Source organism: Schistocerca piceifrons, chromosome 6 (genome assembly GCF_021461385.2).
Source record: "Schistocerca piceifrons isolate TAMUIC-IGC-003096 chromosome 6, iqSchPice1.1, whole genome shotgun sequence".
NCBI lineage: Eukaryota > Metazoa > Arthropoda > Insecta > Orthoptera > Acrididae > Schistocerca > Schistocerca piceifrons.
In genome coordinates this window covers 305,241,964-305,263,055 of record NC_060143.1, presented here as the reverse complement: position 1 = coordinate 305,263,055, position 21,092 = coordinate 305,241,964, and the positions used below count along the sequence as shown (strand labels likewise).

Genomic DNA, 21,092 nt, shown 5'->3' with positions numbered 1-21,092 from the left:
ATATTACTGAGCCTTGCCGCATGGGTAACACCGGTTCCCGCCAGATTACTGAAGTTCAGCGCTGTCGGGCTTGGCTAGCACTTGGATGGGTGACCGTCCGGTCAGCCGAGCGCTGTTGGCAAATGGGATACTCTCAGTCCTTGTGAAGTCGTGAAAACTGACAACCGGCGGAAGAGCGGTGTGCTGACCACACGCCCCTCGATATCCGCATCCAGTGACGCCTAAAGGCTGAGGATGACACGGTGGTCAGTCAGTAACGTTAGAGTCTTCCAACACCTCTTCGGACGAAGTTTAGCTTTAGTTTGTGCTTTATTTTCGGACCAAAGGGCGGCAGATTTGCTGTCTATTTTACCTGTCATTCAACCGAATCAGGGACGACTTTCAATACTTTGTGAATCGTCCGACATGCTCCTGAAATTTTAGGACACCATTGTGAAGATGCTATCAGGATGCCTGGCCCATCCGTGTTTTTGGTAAGTGATAAGCCATCCACATACTGCTCCAAATCTTTTTTAGTTTTCCCCTAATTTTTGTTGTGTTTTAATTAAGAGTTCTCGTACATCATCCCATTTGTGGTGTTTTTTTCTTTTTCGTGTTGTGGGCTAGTGTGATCGCGGTTGAGATTGGGAGGCAATGAGAGCGATTTTATCTCAGTTTGCCTTTTATTTCTTCTATCTCATTTTTTAAGGTTTAAATACATTCATTTCAGTTGATCTTCGCTTGGGCGCTGATAACTTCGGCGGTGAGACACAGTACCCAGTAAACTTTTATTGCAATTAAATATAATATTGTAGTCATTTCTCGCGCTCCAGTGTCCTGTCTCCTACATCTCTAATCTTCCCCCTTCAAATTCCTATGTGATAACTCTTCTGACTCCATTTCTGCATACTGTTTTCGGACTTCCTCTCCTTGTATTAGTTGTAATCTAAACATCTGGCCTCACGACAATGACCCCTACCATCTCAATCGTTTTGCTTCGACGTTATCCGTTACAGTGGTCCCAGCTTCATTCACGTACGTATATCTTCATTCTTAATTTTGTGCAGTAGCATTAGCCTACAGCAAGACCTCGAAAGTCCTCTCTCCATTTAGTTCCATGTTTCTGCCCCACAAACTACAATAGTAGTAAATATCCTAATATTCTTTTCTGACCTAATATGTGTTCTTTTAAGCTCTAATTAATTGTTTGGTTGCTTGTCTATCTTGACCAAAGCGGTCATCATTTCGATTTTATTGGATCCATGTCTGCTAATAATGAATCCAAAGTATTTATATAAAGCCACCGACCCGACAACCCCAAAAATTAACGTCAGTTTTTGACCCACACCCTCCAGTAACCATATAGTACTTTTTCTCTAAAGTAATGTTTAAAGTCCTTTCCTGATATTCTCTAACCATGCGATTAATATTATCCTTACCCTCCTCAAAAATGACTTCGTCATCAGCAAAATGCAAAGTGAGCAGCTTGTCATCTTTGTCGTATCCGTTTCGTCACTGCACTCTCTTCCAAATATTTTTGTACCTGCATTAAATCAACATATTTTTCCAATACATACGTCACTAAATCTAGTCCACAACTTCACAGGACTCAATGTCACCAGAGGAGTACACATTCCGCTTTTAACCTGTCCATGCTTAGCCGTTATTCAAGCAGCCGCACATTAGCAGCAGAACGAGTGGTTGCTTTACTCCCGTCCAAGCCAAGCTATACCCAATCCAAGCAGGCTGAAGATGTCCTGCTTGCCTGTTGATCTCCCCTCTGTGCTACGCTAAGTAGCAGTTTATTTTTTACGCTTTCGTTGTAGTATCAAGAGAAGGTTTCGAAAGTTGTTGACAAGTGTTTTTTAGCCGAGTATCACATGATGAGCCTCAGTGCAATATATATTCATTTGGGTCACTGTAAGTCAAAAAATGGTGGATTTTATTTGACCTTTTCTTCCTTTTCGGCGTATTTCGAGCATATTTATTTATTTAGATATGAAGGATTTTCTCTACAACTTCATCCTGCTTCCACTAGGCTATTCTCAATCCGAACCATCGTTAGGTCATCTCTGATGCATGTTTTCTTGTAGTGAGCAGAACGATCTCTGAAAGTCGAGATCGTTTGCACCTAAGACCTTCAAGATATCTGTTATACTGCAACGGCAACTAAAGTAAGGGTTTGGAAATTAGGTTTCTCTAACCTTAGTGTGTTTCAGCCAAATATGACAAATTTTAATTTTTCTGGGATGTGTATCAATGGTAGGTCGCAAATGCACTTAAATTCCGGTGGGGAGGGGCGGAGGGGGGGGGGGGCGACGAGCTCTGACGTCACGTTCAATCACATCCCAGATGTGTTTGATCGTGTTCAGATCTGGTAAGTTGTGGGGCCAACACATCAACTAGAAATCGCCACCGTGTTGCTCGTACCATTCCATCACACTCCTCGCCTTGTGACATGGTGCATTATCTGATAGAAAAATGCCGCTGTCGACGGGAAACATGATTGCCATGAAGAGTTGTGCGCGGTCTGCAACCAGCGTACGATACTGTTGTGCCTTGCATGAATTCCACTGGACCCATGGATGCCCACATGAGTGTCTCTCAGAGCATAACGGAGCCGTCGCCAGTTTGTCTCCGCCCCACAGTACAGATATCAAGGAGCTGTTCCCATGCAAGACGACGGGTTCACGCACTCCCAACGGCATGATGTTGAAGGTATCGGAATCTATCACACATGCAACGCTCTGCCACTGCACCAACGTTCAGTGCTGATGGTTACACGTCCATTTCTGTCGTGGTTGCCGATGTCGTTCGTCAGCTGTGTCGTCAGATACAATTTTACTCTGCCCAGCATTGAAGACTGATGACAGTTCACCACAGTTCGCCGCCTGTCCTGTTTTACCGGTCTGTCCAGCCTACGATGTCGGACATCTGTAACGAGGTGTGGCCGCCCAACCCTACGACGTCTGGCGGTGGTTTCACTTTGGTTTCGCCACGTTTTAAAGACACTCACCACAGCAAGCCGACAAGTCGTGCAATTTCCGAAATGCTCGTTCCGAGCCTCCATGCCATCACAACGTGCCCACGGACAAACTCAGATACATCGCGCGCCTTTCCCATTCAACACACGGGCAGCACCCTCAGTGATCATTCCTCGCCGGATGACGCTACTATCGTCTTCTACACCTACATGGATACTCTGCAAATCACATTTAAGTTCCTGGCAGAGGGTTCATCTAACCACCTTCACAATTATCCGTTATTCCAATCTCATATAGCACGTGGAAAGAACGAACACCTATATCTTTCCGTGCGAGCTCTGATTTTACTTATTTTATTATGGTAATCGTTCCTCCCTATGCAGGTCAGAGTCAACAAAATATTTTCGCGTTCTGAGGAGAAAGTCGGTGATTGGAATTTCATGGAAAGATTCCTCCGTAACGAAAACTCCCGTGTTTTGATTATGTCGAACCCAAATCCTGTATCATTCCGGTGACACTCTTTCTCCTATTTCGCGATAATATAAAACGTGCTGCCCTTCTTTGAACTTTTCCGATATACTCCTTCAATCCTATATGGTAAGAACCCCACACTGCGCAGCAGTTTTCTAAAAGAGGACCGAGCGAGGTGGCGCAGTGGTTAGCACACTGGACTCGCATTCGGGAGGACGACGGTTCAATCCCGTCTCCGGCCATCCTGATTTAGGTCTTCCGTGATTTCCCTAAATCGCTTCAGGCAAATGCCGGGATGGTTCCTTTGGAAGGGCACGGCCGATTTCCTTCCCCATCCTTCCCTCACCCGAGCTTGCGCTCCGTCTCTAATGACCTCGTTGTCGACGGGACGTTAAACACTAATATCCTCCTCCTCTAAAAGAGGACGGACAAGCGTAGTGTAGGCAGTCTCTTTAGTAGGTCTGTTATATTTTCTAAGTGTCCTGCCAATAAAACGCATCTTTGGTTAGCCTTCCCAACAACATTTTCTATGAGTTCTTCCCAATTTTTTAATTGTAATTCCTAGGTATTTGGTTTAATTTATGGCCTTTAGATTTGACGGATCTCTCATGTAACAGAAACTTAACGAATTCCTTTTAGTACTGACATGGATGACCTCACACTTTTTGTGATTTATGGTCAATTGCGAATTTTTGCGTCATAAAGATATCTTTTCTAAATCGTTTTGCTATTTGTTTTGATCTTCTGATGACTCTGCTAGTCGATAAACGACGGCGGCATCTGCAAACAACCTAAGACGGCTGCTCAGATTGTCTCCCATACCATTTATATAAATAAGGAACAACAAAGGGCCAATAATACCATCTTGTGGAACGTCAGAAATCACTTGTATTTTACTCGATGACAATCCGTCAATTCGTACGAAATTTGTCGTCTCTGACAGGAAATCACGAATCCAGCGACATAACTGAGACGATATTCCGTAAGCACGCAGTTTCACTACAAGCCGCTTGTGTGGTACAATGTCAAAAGCCTTCCGGACATCTAGACGAGTTCATATCGATAGTAGGTCGGTGCTCATTCCTAACTTTCCCAAATGTATTGTAGCAAACACGAAGTTCGTTTTTCATAGTATTTTAATCTAAAATGTATATTTCTGTAAGAAGAAGCTTTTCTTTGATTCTACACTTTCCTCCTACTACGTTGAATACTACCAGAATGTGGCTTTTAATAGCGACTGAGCCATACTTTTTTCTTGTTTCAATCAACTTTTATTGTAAATTCAGAATGTATTGTTAAATGACCTTACGTTTAGCACTTATTTCTACATACTTGTCAGCCACTAAGTCTTTGTCCTCTTTCAAAGCATTTATGGAGTGAAAAATCTGCTGGTCAAATTTACAGACATATATTAACGTACTCGACGTCCCTGAATGAGTGTTTAGTAACTTCTTACACAATTTATGTTGCTAGAGGGCTACAGATTTAATTGATGCGGCCTCAAAACACACGAAAACTTTCCTCCTGCTGGACTTGGGCTCTATTTTGGGACTGGTATACAGGGTTGTTCAAACGCAACTGTCACAATTCGTGTATGTAATGTATGCATTAAAATAAGAGTAAAATGTTAAAGATTTGTGTGAAATTGCTTTATTTCCGAGCTATGATGCATAATGTCATTTTTGGTAGGTATTACGTCATAGACCAGTACAAGCTTCTGACGTGTCGTGTTCACCTGCTTGACTAATATTGCCTTAGACACACCTTCACACTGCTCGGTTGATTCTGCTACGAAATGCTTTGTTTGCTTGACTTCGGTTTCTATGGCGCTGTGGTTCACATTTGGGCTCATGAGGATCCTCAGGTTAGCATAGCATGACGATATCAGCATAGTTTTGTAGTGAACATTTGGCGTGGCATAGTGGACCGCTCGTTATTCCACAGCGCTTGAGTGGCAGAGCGTATCGAAAGTTTTTGCAACACGAATTGGTTGGTCTGCTTCATGATGTCCTACTCGCTACACGAACCGACTTAAACACATTTCAGTTAGAAGACAGGCAGGTAAGACATTTTCCTAATCCCGGTAAATGGACAGGTCGTGCAGGCCCAGTTACTTGGCCCTCCAGATCTCCGGATCCTAGCCCTTGACTTTCGACCTTTGGGGCCATGTCAGGGAACTCGTGTATGGTGTTGGGATAAAGAATGTGGCACAACTACATCAGTCAAATGAGAATGGCTGTGCAACTGTGCTGAATGAGGTAAATGGAGCCTCAAACACTTCGAGAGCGATAAGACTTAGTGCACGTACTGTCTCCGTGTGCATGGACATTATTTTGAACATCTTCTACCGCGAATGTACAGTACGTAGTTGTATCGAATTTTGGGTCTCCTCGTGTCATTCCTCTCTGAGGAGAATTAATTTAATGTTGCTTGTGTTGCACTTGTGGTACCACTCTACTCCGTAACTCTGAAATAAAGCAATTTCTGACGAAACTTCATTTAACATTTTTACGTCTATTTTGATGCATACGTTATACTCATGTACATATACATCTACATGGATACTCTGCAAATCACATTTAAGTGCCTGGCAGAGGGTTCATCGAACCACCTTCACAGTTCTCTATTATTCCAATCTCGTACAGCGCGTGGAAAGCATGAACACATATATCTTCCCGTACGAGCTCTGATTTCCCTTCGTTTATCGTGGTGATCGTTCCTCCCTATGTAGGTCGGTATCAAAAACATATTTTCGGATTCGGAGGAGAAAGTTGGTGATTGGAATTTCGTGAGAAGATTTCGTCACAACGAAAAACGACTTTCTTTTAATGATTTCCAGCCCAAAATCCTTTATCATTTCTGTGACACTCTCTCCCATATTTCGCGATAATACAAAACGGGCTGCCTTTCTTTGAACTTTTTCAATGTACTCTGTCAGTCCTATCTGGTAAGGATCCCACACCGCGCAGCAGTATTCTGAGAGAGGACGGACAAGCGTAGTGTAGGCAGTCTCCTTAGTAGGTCTGTTACATTTTCTAAGTGTCCTGCTAATAAAACGCAGTCTTTGGTTAGCCCTCCCCACAACATTTTCTGTGTGTTCCTTCCAATTTAAGTTGTTCGTAATTGTAACACCTAAGCATCTAGTTGAATTTACGGGTTTTAGATTAGACTGATTTATCGTGTAACCGAAGTTTAACGAATTCCTTTTAGCACTGAAGTGGATGACCTCACACTTTTCGTTATTTAGGGTCAATTGCCACTTTTCGCACCATTCAGATATTTCTTTTAAATCGTTTTGCAGTTTGTTTAGATCGTCTGATGACTTTATTAGTCGATAAACGACAGCGTCATCGGCAAACAACAGAAGACGGCTGCTCAGATTGTCCCCCAAATCGTTTATATAGATAAAATAAGGAACACTACCTTGGGGAACGCCAGAAATCACTTCTGTTTTACTCGATGACTTTCCGTCAATTACTACGAACTGTGACCTCTGACAGGAAATCACAAATCAAGTCACATAACTGAGACGATACCCATAAGCACGCAATTTCACTCCGTGCCGCTTCTGTGGTACAGTGTCAAAAGCCTTCCGGAAATCCAGAAATACACAATCGATCTGAAATCCCTTGTCAATAGCACTCAAGACTCCATGTGAATAAAGAGCTAGTTGTGTTTCACAGGAACGATGTTTTCTAAACCCATGTTGACTGTGTGTCAATAGACCGTTTTCTTCGAGCTGATTCATAATGTTCGAACACGACATATGGTCCTAAATCCTGCTGAATATCGACGTTAACGATATGGGCCTGTAATTTCGTGGATTACTCCTACTACCTTTCTTGAATATTGGTCTGACCTGTGGAACTTTCCAGTGTTTGGGTACGGATCTTTCGTCGAGCGAATGGTTGTATATGATTGTTAAGTATGGAACTAATGCATCAGCACACTCCGAAAGGAGCATAATTGGTATACAGTCTGGATCAGACGACTTGCTTTAACTAAGTGATTTAAGCTGCTTCGCTACTACGAGTATATTTACTTTTACGTTACTCATGTTGGCAGCTGTACTCGATTCGAATTCTGGAATATTTACTTCGTCTTCTTTTGTGAAGTATAGTTATTGCTGAATCACTTCGTATAATCCCTAATTCTTAATTTCGCCTTATATTTATCCATTTGGTTTGTTCATTTTGCTGCTCCCACCGATGTGATACTACCTAGCTGCTCGGAGTGGCCGCGCGGTTCTAGGCGCCATGTCATGAATCGGGCGCCATTCCCACCGGAGGTTCGAGTCCTCCCTTGGGCATGGGTGTGATGTGCTTAGCGTTATGTTAGTTTAAGTAGTGTGTAAGTCTAGGGACAGATGACCTCAGCAGTGTGGTCCTTTAGGAATTCACACACATTGGAACATTTGATACAACCTACCCAAACACACACCTGGTTAATCGCTTTGGAGTGATAGCGCAACCTGTTGACAAGTGCAGCAGGCTGAACGGGACCCATGGAGCTTGCCAGGCTTTCACAAACAGAATATGGCGTGCACCAACCACTGTGCTTCAGTACACGTGATCCCTTGTGCCTCCGTTGCGACAGGCTGAACTGCTGTAATGGTTGGGGCGGATACAGGGGCCGGCAGGCTGGTAGGAGAGTTTGTACGCCTGTGATTTTGACTGGTGCTGTGTTGTGGTGTGCGCAGGCAGCGCGTGCGCGCTGATGGAGGAGGAGAAGCAGGCGACGTTCCTGACGGCGGCCGTGGGCGAGTACGTCGTCTTCAACTGCCAGCTCGACTTCCCGCACGACATCGTCATCCCGCACATCCTGCGCTGGAACAAAGACGTGAGTCTCCCGTCCACGGCACTTTCTTCTCGCTGAAGCCTTTGGCAGCCTTTGCTCGTCACTTTCACAGCCAAACTGTGGGGACGAAAATATAGTAAAATGTCTACAAACGGCATTCTTTACCAACGGAGCTGACTATACCTCCAATAAGACATTAAAGCTTGGAGCGCTCTTATATGTAATATTTTGTATCGCATTGCCGGCTCCCTCCAACACGCTATCGAACTAACGAGGTTTCTACACTCTCCGTTGTTGATGTGATCTTTAATCCAAACACTGGTTTGCTTTTACTTACCACATGACGGTTTGCATTACAGAAGGTTTGCTCCACTAAGAATGCTATTTACACCTTCACTCACCAATTATCACACGTGGATAGCCTCTGGTAACGCACGGGACTCATTCACATACTTCATTAAACATCGCAATACTAATACAGGGGGCAAGGGGAGGGTTCTTTGTGCACACCATTTGTAAATATTGTAATATTGTCTGGTACTTTATATTTTAAAGTTTGAAAAAAAAAATTTGTTGCTTTTAATTATTTCCTGTATCAGATTCCGTAACTGATTTAAATTTTTCAGTGAAACTTAACCCAAAAATCTAAGTGACTTTTTTTAACAAATGTCATATTCATTTTTTCCGATTTAGGTCGCTTAAAATGTATGTTTTGAATGAAAAACAACTACAATGAACGAAATATCTATTCTTTTTTCTGCATCACTCGGTCTAAACATTACGGAAAATACTTTGGTGTAGCTAAGATCGCGCTAAAAGATATTTTCAGGTTCTCTAACCAACTTACACATCAGTAATGATTTTAAAAAGTATGTTGTTAATAAAAGTTAAACACATTTAACGATTTTTTTTTACATTTCTTGGGTGGTGGCGTCCGTGACACTGTGTTTGCAATAACGCTCCGATAGGAATTGCATCTCCTTCCCGACACACCACGCCAGTAAATTCTACTTCAAAACACGCGTTTTGGCAGTTAAATTCATTTCATGTTAACTGCATCTTCTGAAGTTTAAATTTATTTACATGTCGTGAAAAAGTGTTTCTTTACTTTCGACGTTTTGCAAGAATTATCTTAAAAACGTACGTTGGTAAATTTCGCCACGTCATTGTTCCAATGCGTAAATAAATATAAATATCTGAAGAGGGGATGTTAGGCATCTCGAAATATCATAAAGGTAAAAATAAACGCTTATAAATGCAACTGGTTGCAGTTAATTCATTGTAAATTACATTGAGTTTCAATAGTGCAGCTTTCTAATACGTTCACCCTCCCTCTCCCACAAATTTTTTCCGCGTTCCGGACTGAAACCATTCGCGCGCTGTTCCGGCCCGATGATCAACGTTGCCCATCTGTAGTGTAAATCATGTAACTCTCTGAGAAAAACCATGTTTTATGAAATTGATGACTTTACAAACAACTAGTTTGAACCATACTTAATGAACAAGGTGCAAAACATCGTGCTAAATAATTAAAACGATATTGGAAAAAGACTGTGGAGAAATCCCGAAAAGAATCCCACAGGGTTCTACATCTTCATCTACTTGGACACTTTGCAAATCACATTTAAGTGCCTCGCAGAGGGTTCATCGAACCACCTTCACAATTCTCTGTTCTTCCAATCTCGTATATCGCGCAGAAAGAACGAACACCTACATCTTCCGTACGAGCTCTGATTTCCCTTATTTTATCGTGGTGATCGGTTTTACTTATGTACGTCGGTGTCAACAAAATATTTTCGGTTTCGAAGAAGAAAGTTGGTTATTGGAATTCCGTGAGAAGATATCGATGCAACGAAAAACGCCTTTCTCCAAATGATGTCCAGTCGAAATCCCGTATCATTTCAGTGACACTCTCTCCCATATTTCGCCATAATACAAAACGTGCTGCCTTTCTTTGAACTTTTTCGATGTAGTCCGTCAGTTCTATCTGGTAGAATCCCACATGCGCAGCAGTATTCTAAAAGAGGACGGACAAGCGTAGTGTACGCAGTCTCCTTAGATCTGTTACATTTTCTAAATGTCCTGCCAATAAACGCAGTCTTTGCAGCCTTCCCCAGAACATTTTCTGTGTGTTCCTTCCAATTTAAGTTGTTAAATTTTGGGTTCGTTCCTACTTCTTATACACGTGAATGCCCTTTCACTTTACATCCATCAAGGAGAATTCTCTTTGCAGATGACCCTGGTGTTGTAAGAAATCCCATTAGAAATAACGCAACAGAAGAGAGCGTTAAAAATATTTTCTGAAGAATTAAGTGACTCAATGAAAATGGCCTTTTTCTAAATTTCGAAAAAAACACTATATTCAATTTTGTACACAAATAGTCTTGCGGACAACTGATATAGCATATGAACTGTGCAAGTTGGAGGGTAGAACGCCCCAAATTTTTTTGGTATATATGTAAACGAAAACGTGAACTCGAAGAAACAACTACGTTCAGGGACTTTCGCTCTTTGTTGCTAGTGTTGGAGACAGACGAATCAGCATCCTAATATAAATTGTGTATTAATTAATATTCATCTTGTGACCTGTCTTCAAGACACTATACAGTCCGTTCAATTTATCTTCCAAGTACTTTGACATCTCTGACAGGGTTACATTATAGGGTTACATTGTTATCAACAAATCTCAGATTTTGTATTTCTTCTTCCTCAACTGCAATCCTCTTCCCAAATTTCTCAGCCTACAAACTGAATAACACAGGGATAGGCTAGAACTATGTTCCACTCTATTCTGACTACTGTTTCCCATATATGTCCTTCGTTTGTTTTCTGTACAAATTCTGTATGAGCTTTCGGTCACTGCATTTTGTACTCGCTGCATTCAGACTTTCAAAATGCGTTTTCCATTCAAGGGTCTCAGCATAAAATCTACTAATACCAAATACGTAAGTTTGCCTTTCTTCACTCTGCCTTCTCAGATAAGTTGTAGAGTCTGTGTTCCCTAAGCCTTGACGTTGATAGGACCTGTTGTGTTGCCTCATCGTCCTAGACTCTCTTGAAAACTGGTTTCCAATATAATCGTCACCAAGCGAGGTGGCTCAGTCGTTAGCACACTGGACTCGCATTGGGCAGGACAAGGGTTCAAACCCGCGTCTGGCCATCCTGATTTATGTTTCCCATAATTTCCCTCAATCGCTTTAGGCAAATGGAGCGATGGTTTCTTTGAAAGGGCATGGCCGATTTCCATCTCCGGTTACAAGTATGGGTACGGTCTTCAAGCATGAAGCGGTATCTCCACTATCTAGTCGTCAGTTGACACATCATGTAAGTCTGACACTCGCTGATAGTTGGATCGGCAGAAGTGGTCACGATTCTTGACCACCAAGGTCTCCAGACCTTACCACTTTCGATCTGTGTCTGTGGGGACGGTTGAAGGGCGAAATCGACAAAGAAAAAGTAGAGAATTCTACAAAGAGAAATTAAGCACATGAGACGAATTGATCCAATTTATGAATAATGCTACCCCCATGAAAGAACTCCAAGACGATCTCAGAAGAACTACACATGATGCTATCAAGATAATTCGAAAGAGCATTAAAGTAGGAGATAAAATTTATGAAAGTTAACACTGAACTTATCAAAAGTCGGCGTACTGTGAGCACAACACCGCCTCAACGAATAGTCTATGGGTGTGTAAATGGCCAAATCTTGCTAATTCATAATATCTGATCTTGAGGGATGATGCAATACCCCTATGAAACACTTGGATTACACGGATATAAAGACTGTTGCGCATAAGAAACGCTGAAGATAAATATACGAATCTATCCGACAGCCTCGTCCACTAGCTCTTGGTTAAGGAATTCGGGCTGTCAATATGTAGGGGAACCTAATAACTACCAAGTGAAAGAGATGAACGAGGAAACATTTTACTTAATTTGAGAAGAAATTAGGTAAATCAGGAAACTTTATGATGGATTGGAATGAAAATAGCTACTGAAATAGGGGTTTCTTAAACAAGTAATACTGAGTAATTAATTACGAAGGGTCGCCACCAGCATTACACTGGACAAGTCGATTTAAATGGTGGTCACAAAACAATTTACGGGCAAACAAATAATTATTTCAACCGTAGTACAAAAAAAAAATCAAATTATTATGACATCATCAGAGTACAAGACAGAAACAGAGTTGGAAAATTAAAGCGTTAAAAATCACGAAAATAGTAATGCGACCTGCGGCTGATGACAGCACCAATTAATCGATTCATGAGTGGTTAGCGACTGTAAATCGCCAAGGAATGGAAAGTTGCCTTGGAGAATAAAACATACATAACTCACGTAACTCAGGCAGACCAAGCTGTAGAGCGAGGTCCAGCCTCTCCTTCTCCGCTCTGTCGCGTAAACTGAAATTGAAAACGTGTATCGCAATTTGCAGTCTCACTGTGGCCGCAGTGATCGTAGCCGAAGGTGGTGGCGCCGACCGCTGACGCTTGAGAGCTGTTAATGCAGGGCTCCCGCTGGTCGTAGCGGGTTGACTGCTTGAAGCCGAAAACATCTTGTCGACACGATACCTAAGCAGTTGAATAACCTCGAAGTCGCGAATAAATTAAAGCTTATTTCAAAACTTCTTATTTATCGATAAAGACATACCACAAACATGGGATGGATTGCAAAATACTCACAAAATCTGAGCTATTACAAATGCGGTACACTTCTATCAGCAGCAGCACGAACAGCATCTAGATGAGAACTAAATTCGTCATAAGCTTGAACGATGTACACTGGTGTCCAAAATTAAAGCAACAAACCGCTTTTTCCCCGTCCTGTGGCCAATTAATGATATAATCATACGAACTGTCATCAAATATCCGTACGATCGTGTTCTGTACAGAAGACGGCACTCCGGTCAACGGGCAACCACGCCCGCGATGACGTCAGGGCACCTATCAAACGGGGTAGTGTTTGCTGGGCAGTCCCACATCCACAATCGCCGTGTACACAGTCACAGACGGTGCAGTATGGCACAGAGACGACTGTCTGCGGTGAAGGGCCATAGGAAGAAAGGAAGCAGGACAGTAACAAACTGATGTGGTCCGCTGGCTTTATGTGAATCGATCTGATATTTGCCGGATGTGGCGACAGTTTATAGAGACCGAAACTGTATATCGAAGACCAGAGCATGGGCGACCACCTATGACATCAGAAGGAGAAGACCGTTAATTGGCTGTAAGGGCATGATGGTGCAGCCTTAGTATAGCGCGGCAACTGGCATCTGACCTGGCAGCATCCACTGAACGCGTCGTATCGTGACAAACGGCGTACAAAAGACTTCAGCAGAGTGGCCTTTATTGTCGTATACCTGCTGTATGTCTTCTTCTGACGCCTCTTCACGGAGGGGAATGTCTAGAGGGGAGTTGTCAGCATATTGCGTAGACGGTCAAACAGTGGGCCAATGTTCTTTCACAGATGAGTACCTATTTGATCTGGAGAGTTATAAAGGAAGAATTCATATCTGGAGGGAACGTGGAATTTATGGTCCCAAACTTTGTGGAAAGTGATCGGTATCGAGGAGGATGCCTAATGGTGTGGGCAGGGATTATGTTGATAACACCTCTTCATCAAATTATAAGGGTGAATCGGCAAGGTTTGACGGCTGTCAGCTATTGTGACGAGATCTTGGGACATGTGCGGTTGTTGCTATATGCTGTGGGCCCAGACTTCGTACTGATGGACGATAAAGCTCGGCCTCATAGAGCACGAGTGTTTGATGTTCTACTCGAAACGGAAGATACTGCACGCATGGCGTGGCCGGCTCGCTCACCCGTTTGAATCCCACAGAACTGGACTGGAATTGGATGCATTAGGGAGACGGTTTGTATCGCGTCAGTATCCATCTGTGACTGCGGACACTTACGAGTCGAATCTATGAATCTATGGGCGCACTGACACGGCGAGAGCGGGGATACCGCAGGACTCGCTGGCGAGTTTAGGTCGAGTATACTGGAACTCATTTCTGATCTCTAATGCACATGCAACGAGCACGGTCAGGCAGAAGCTTCTGACAGCATCTGAAAAGTTGCTCTCGCTGATTTTTTAAGTTTCATAATAAACCCGAAGTTTTCTGACTGTTCATTTATAGAAAGCCACTTTTTACGGCGCAAAAACGCTTCTTTTGTCTATTGCCACTGAGTTGATCGAACAATTTTGAAACTTGACGCCAAGTCAGACACGGATCGCTGTCGAAAAACAGTTACTTAACAGTGCGAGAAATTTCGTTTCTTTTGAGTCAGTGCTCGAAAATTCACCGACAGTGAACGGTAACATACGACCGTATCTCCACCACAGAGAGCGAACTGTAACATTTCGATGCGGGTATTTGTTTGTGTGTAGTAAGAAAGAATTATGATCACCTGCCTAACAGGCAGCATGTTGGCACCACATATACACTTGTAAGTCTCCTAATTCCAGTAAATTCCGGGGAGGGGGCGATGAACTCTGACGCCACGTTCAATCACGTACCAGATGCGTTCTATAGGGTTCAGATTTTGCGAACTGTAGGACTAGTACATCAATTGAAACTCGAAACTGTGTTCCTCGAACCACTCCATCTCACTCCTGGCCTTGTGACTAGGCGCATTATCTTGTTGAAAAGTGCTACTGGCGTCCTGAAATATGTCACGAAGATGTGTACTTTGCCTGCGACGTCATGGTGCCTTGCACGAGCTCCAGTGGACTCATGGATGCCCACGTGAATGTTCTGGCGTAACGAAGCCGCCGACAGCTTGTCTCCGTTCCACGGTACATGTGTTAAGAAGCTGGGAGACGACGGACTCGCGCCCTTTGATCCGCATGATGAAGAAGATATCGGGATTCATCAGACCAGGTAATTTTCTGCCACTGTGCCAACGTCCAGTGCCGTTGGTCATGTGCCCTTTGAGTGATAGTTGCCTGTGTTGTGATGTTAACACTGGCACATGCATCGATCGTCCGCTGTGGAGGACCACTGTTAGGAATGTTCTGTGCACTGTGTGTTCAGACACACTTGTTATCTGGCCAGCATTAAATCTGATGTTAGTTTAACCACCGTTCTTCGCCTGTCCTGTTTTATCAGTCTACCTAATCTACGACGTTCTACATCTTTAATGAGGGGTGGCCGCCCAACACCAAGACGTCTGGACTTAGTTTTACCTTGGTTTCGTTAAGCATTGAAGACACTCACCACAGCACTCCTCGAACACCGACAAGTCGTGCAGTTTCCGAAAGGCTCGTGCCGAGCCTCCGGGCCATCACAAACTTCCCTCGGTCAAACTCAGATAGGTCGCGCGCCTTCCCCATTTTACACACGGACAACACGCTCACTGATACTACATGCAACGTGCGTGTTTCTAACTAGCAGGCCTTCCTCGCCATATGACACTGCTATCGCCTAGACGAGTTTATGTAGACAGCAGGTCGGTGGTCATAATGGTCTGGCCGATCAGTATATACTTTACTGACGTTACAGAACATAGCCGCCTGACGATACTGTTACTGTATACCTGTACATCTGTAAACAAACTGTGCTTGTGTAGTTTGGCTAGCGTTCAGTTTCTCAGCTTGAAAGTCTTGCTAATGTTCTGGTATCTTTTCGAAAGCGGTGTTCCTCTTCTGACGTCTTTCCGAAATTGATAAGAATTTTTTTCTGTATGGATCCGTCTGCCAATACAGAAAACAACACACGATAAGGAGAAGACTAAAGGGAGATCTGTTGATAAATGACGTAATGGTTTAGAACGGAGCCCGCAGGTATCATTTCAGATAGCCTGCCCTCAGTTGCAGTTCTCACTTTCTTCCTTTTTCTTTCTTTACTCATTCAGCCACTTACTTACAAAGACTCTTGGCACAGGGAGGTACAGCTGACCCTGAATATAAACCACTGAAACATATTACGCGTACATATAGAGGGAAAAATCAATTATTGTGTGACTATACGATTGCCGAACAATCACGGGAAGAAGTTACTTCCACAAAATACTTACGAGCATGCGAACGAGACAATTTAAACTACAAGGATGATTTAAATCTAATCGCCTTTCGCAGATGCCAGACTGAAATTCATTGGAAGAATTCTCAGGAACTGTACTCCGTCTTCAAAGGAGGTCATGTACAAAGCCCTCGTTTGATCAATACTTCAAAATTGCTCGTACGGGACCCGTAACAGATTGGATTGATACATGAAACAGATAAGATCTAAAAAGCAGCATCGCGTTTCGTTGCGTGTACATGTAGTAAACATGAAAGCGTCATCGAAATGATGAACGAATTCCAGCGGCAGACGCTGCAAGAGAAGAGTTCTGCATCACGCTCAGGTCTACTCATAAAGTTCCGAGAGCGTATGTTCCTAGAAGAGTCAACAAATATTTTTTTCCTCCTATTTGCATATCTCGAAAAGACCATTAAGATAAAGTCAGAGATTCGAGCTCACAGAAAGGCCTACCGGCAATCGTTCTTTCCGCGAACCATTCGCAACTATAGCAAGAAATGGGGAAAGTGACGGGAGTGCATAAAGTACCCTACGCCACACACCACAAGGTGGCTTGCGGAGCACAAATGTAGATGTAGATATACGGGATGAAACATCTTTTGTTCAGTTACATAAGAATGTACTTCTACAACGAGGTAGAACAAAAACTCAGAATTAGGCATTATGTGATAACGTGTTAGCTCCGTTAAAAAATGAGAAAATGAAGAAGTGACAGAGAAAGAGAGAGACAGAGAGGGAGAGAGAGAGAGAGAGAGAGAGAGAGAGAGAGGGAAAGAGAAAGAAAGAAAGAATCCATATTGTATGTTATCCACTATATAAGACAGTTACTGTACTGATATACAGGGTGACTCACCTAAAACTAGCGAATGTTGCGGAAATGGAAAGTGACCTTGATGTGTGGTTTTCACGTAATGGATCGGTAGTAAGGGGCTCGTATTGTTAGCCGGTAAACAGATTGTAATAATACTTCGAAGATGTATTTTTTGTGCAGGCACACACTTTTCTAAAAGGTACAATGCCTGTTGACATTAACCAACTAAAAGCAGAGTAAATTAGAATGTCTGTGGCATTTGTTACAGAATTCTAAGCGACTCATTTACGAGATATTGTAGTTTTGAAAAATTTCCACGCCGACACTTGTTTCTGCCATTCAACTTGCGCAGTTTCTGGGTACGATGTTGTTATTTTTGCTTGCAGTTTGCTTGCGTGTCCCATGAGTGCACTGCGACTTGCTGGTCAGTTAATGAGTGGAAGTCCAAGTAAAAGCTCTTGAGTGGACGATGGGATTTGCCAATGCAGAAAGAGCCGAAATGCTCACTGTGCACGGGGTTCGTTCTCGTACAGTGTACGCAAGATATCCCAACAGAAATCAACCATCTATGCAATTATTTATGAACCTCTTCAACCAGTTACGTGAAAGTGATAATGTAACACTTAGGCAACACAACAGAAAGAAACAGGTGAAGGGGAAATTAATGTTCTTGCTGCTGTTGTAGTTGATCCCCACGTCAGTTCCCGCACAATCGCACGAGGAAGTGACTTGAGTCAGCCAAGTGTTCCACGCATTCTCCATCGACATGGGTTCCAACACTGCCACATCTCTCTCCTGCAATAGCTGCATGAAAACGACTAAGAGAATCATGTTAACTTCTGTACATGGGCATTAGTACAAGATACTTCAGATGTATAATATAGTGTATCTTGTTTAATGATGATGCCCTATTTACAAGTCATGACCATATAAACCGACGAAATGTGCTTTATTGATTTCCTGGCTATTGTCGATGACATCGTCAGACAGTACGTCAGCGTCCATGGAGTGTAAATATGTGGTGTGGAATAGCGAACCATCACCTCATAGGCCCGTATTTCCCAGACGGAACACTCAACACGCATAGGTATCGCAGGCTCCTACCAGACCATCTTCCACGGGTGCTAAAAGAAGTTCTTCTGCGAACTAGGAGGAACCTATGGTTCCAACATGATGGCTATCCATCCCGTAGTTCGCGGATTAAAACAGTATGTCTTCACGAATTGTTTCCAAATCGTTGGAATGGACGGCAAGGGCCTGAAACTTGGCTGGCCCATTTCTTTGGTTTGATTGGTGTAGATATATTTCTGTGGGAAAAGCTGAAAGGCGTTACCCACAAGGACATATCAACTACACATGATGATATGCAACGACGTATTACCTCATCGTGCTCGGATATCTTGGCTGAAATGCTAGCACGTCTGCAGCAGTCGTTCCATACCAGATTGGAAGCGTGTATTGCCACTTCCAGTGGTCATTTTGAGCACAAACTGTTATTGTCAGTTGTCTCGTAACTGGTCAGAATCCACATGACCAGTGTGTGTACTTGTGTTGCTCTTTAGTGTGTTCTACCGAAGGTATTGGACAATTGTCAGAGTGGGAACTTCTTTAAACACGGTATCTCGTAAACTACTCTCACTAGAACCCTGCAACAGACATCAATGACATTCTAATTTACCCTACTTTTAGTTTGTTAATGACAATAGGCATTGTTCCATTTAAAAGGTGTATGTTTGCACAAGAAAGTAACTTTCTAAGTAGTATTACACTATGTCGATTGACTAGCATTAGGAGCCACTGACTACCAATCCATGCCGGCCGCGGTGATCGAGCGGTTCTAGGCGCTTCAGTCCGCAGCCACGCGGCTGCTACGGTCGCAGGTTCGAATCTTGCCTCGGGCATTGGTGTGTGTTATGTCCTTAGGATTGTTAGGTTTAAATAGTTCTAAGTTCTAGGGGACTGATGACCTCAGATGGTAAGTCCCAAAGTGCTTAGATCCATTTGAACCATTTGAATCAATCAATTCTTTGAAAACCACCTATCAATAGCACTTTCCATTTCGGCAGTATTTGCAATACAAGTTTTAGACGATCCACCGTGTATACAGGGTGTTTCGCAACTGATGTTACACACTTCTCGAGGTTGAAGACGGGATTTAGTAGATCAAGTTTTACTGAGGAACTCATGTCCGGAAACGTCAACCAACGACGCTACGGAGTGTCAAAGTTATAGGCACCGGCTCCTGTAAATAGATGCGTATATAAAGCGTGATTCTGAGATGATGTTAAAAACAGTCTAGGATGATGGAGAAGGGCAAATGCATAATACAGTATGCTGCCTATAAGTATCTGTGCTCATGAAAAGTGAATGACGGCAATGTTGTTCCTGTGCCTGAAAAAATGGTTGCATTGTAAGCTATTTCATGTAAAGTACCTTCAAAAAAGTCCTTTTCTTCTACAAAGCAGAGAACAGTTTCCCATTTTCCACATTTTACAGTCGAATACCCATGAGGTTTGGTCAATACTCTGGCCAGTTACCAAAAACTGTCGTAGTGTACGTCTGGCACTGGTACAAGAGGGGTGTTTTCTTCTTATTCTGAACTTGTTGTCCATACAGTAGCCATAGTCAGTGTTCCTCTTCCCAGAAGAGATAAGTCCATTTGTAATATCCCGATAAAGAATTCATTAACAAATCTGTGTAATAACTCATTACCTCTGCTACGCCGTACACTAACACTCATATAACTTTGCACGGTGTTTGCTAAAGATGCATACTATGCAGAAAGTTTTCAGCAGAGATCCACAGTATCGTTGTGTATGAGAGCTTAAACGTGGCTTGCAAGCACTTTTTCCCTTACAAGGACGGTAGTTGAAATATGTTACAAAAAACAGTTCGCAATTTTGATGCTGCTTGAGAGCAACATTGTCAGATAAAGAGTTCATACGAAAAGGTATCCTCAAAGTGCAATAAAACCCTTAAAATGTAATTGAAACCATTAGGTTATTTTTTAAAAAATGTATCCCGCTTTTTGTCAGTCCTGCGGAGAGCGTATACCCTTCGTTGTGTAGCCAGTGCTTTTTCTCAATGTGCTATTTCGAATACGTCAGCCGGGTAGAGTATTGCGTGTGGAAGGTATGGTGCCGTGTTCGACTTCTATTTCTGGAAAAACAATTTCAATATGGCAGGAAGTTGTAAATTTCTTAACGTCCCCTCGAGTGCTCAGCACAAAAATCCCCCCCCCCCCCCCCCACTACGCCGGAAAGGCGGACGTTTCTCATTAAAAAGGATTGTGTGCCTAGGTAGCATCATTAGCAGCGCTCTTGTGCGTATCGCGCTGTTTAGAGATTCCATTACTGCGGGAGAGCCGACTCGCGGATTATCCTGTCACGGACGAAGGTTCCGCGTGACCTTGGCTGGCACGTGTTCCGCGACGCTTCCCTTCCCATGCATTCTTCATCATCCTGTTAGCCTGGATTAGGCATACAACTCAATTAGCCGGCCCTCTTCCTTATCATCCCTAGTCAGCGTCATCTGTCATTAGCTGTCTTGTGGGACGCTGCGCTACGTTCTCGCTGCGACGAAAGACAACACGCACACACGTGCGCACACACACATACACATACGCACATAAAAAGCGACGTTTATCGTTAAATGGGGTGAGAATGTGCCAGATTTTGTGGCTTGTCTTACACTGATTCGAAACAAATGATTGTATGGCTTTCATATTTTGTTACAACTTCGCTACACATGGCGCTTTGCAAAATGTGGGTCAACGAAACTTTTATGTGGCGAGAGGAAAAGAGTAACACAGGTTTTTTTGTGGAACGTTCTCACACCGCATGTGAAGTGACACTGTGCTACTACTCATTTGAGCCTGGAACAAGTAGAACCACGTCTGTGGCACATTCTCACCTCTCACTAACCCAGCAGAAGACAATTTCTGCTTATTATTAGAAATTCACAGATCTTGGGGAAGAAAATATTTTTCAACTTACTGTCTTGATCAAAAATCGTGTTTATTGCAG

At 43.1% G+C, this 21,092-nt stretch overlaps 1 protein-coding gene across 1 annotated transcript in view; it reads left to right on the top strand.

The window, feature by feature from the left end:
• The window catches only part of LOC124802499 (protein borderless), a 470,917-nt gene that overhangs the window by 216,406 nt on the left and 233,419 nt on the right, over nucleotides 1-21,092 (top strand). The window contains exon 3 of the mRNA XM_047263317.1: nucleotides 8,134-8,273. Coding sequence (XP_047119273.1) covers nucleotides 8,134-8,273 — 140 coding nt within the window. The remainder of the gene's footprint in view (nucleotides 1-8,133; nucleotides 8,274-21,092) is intronic.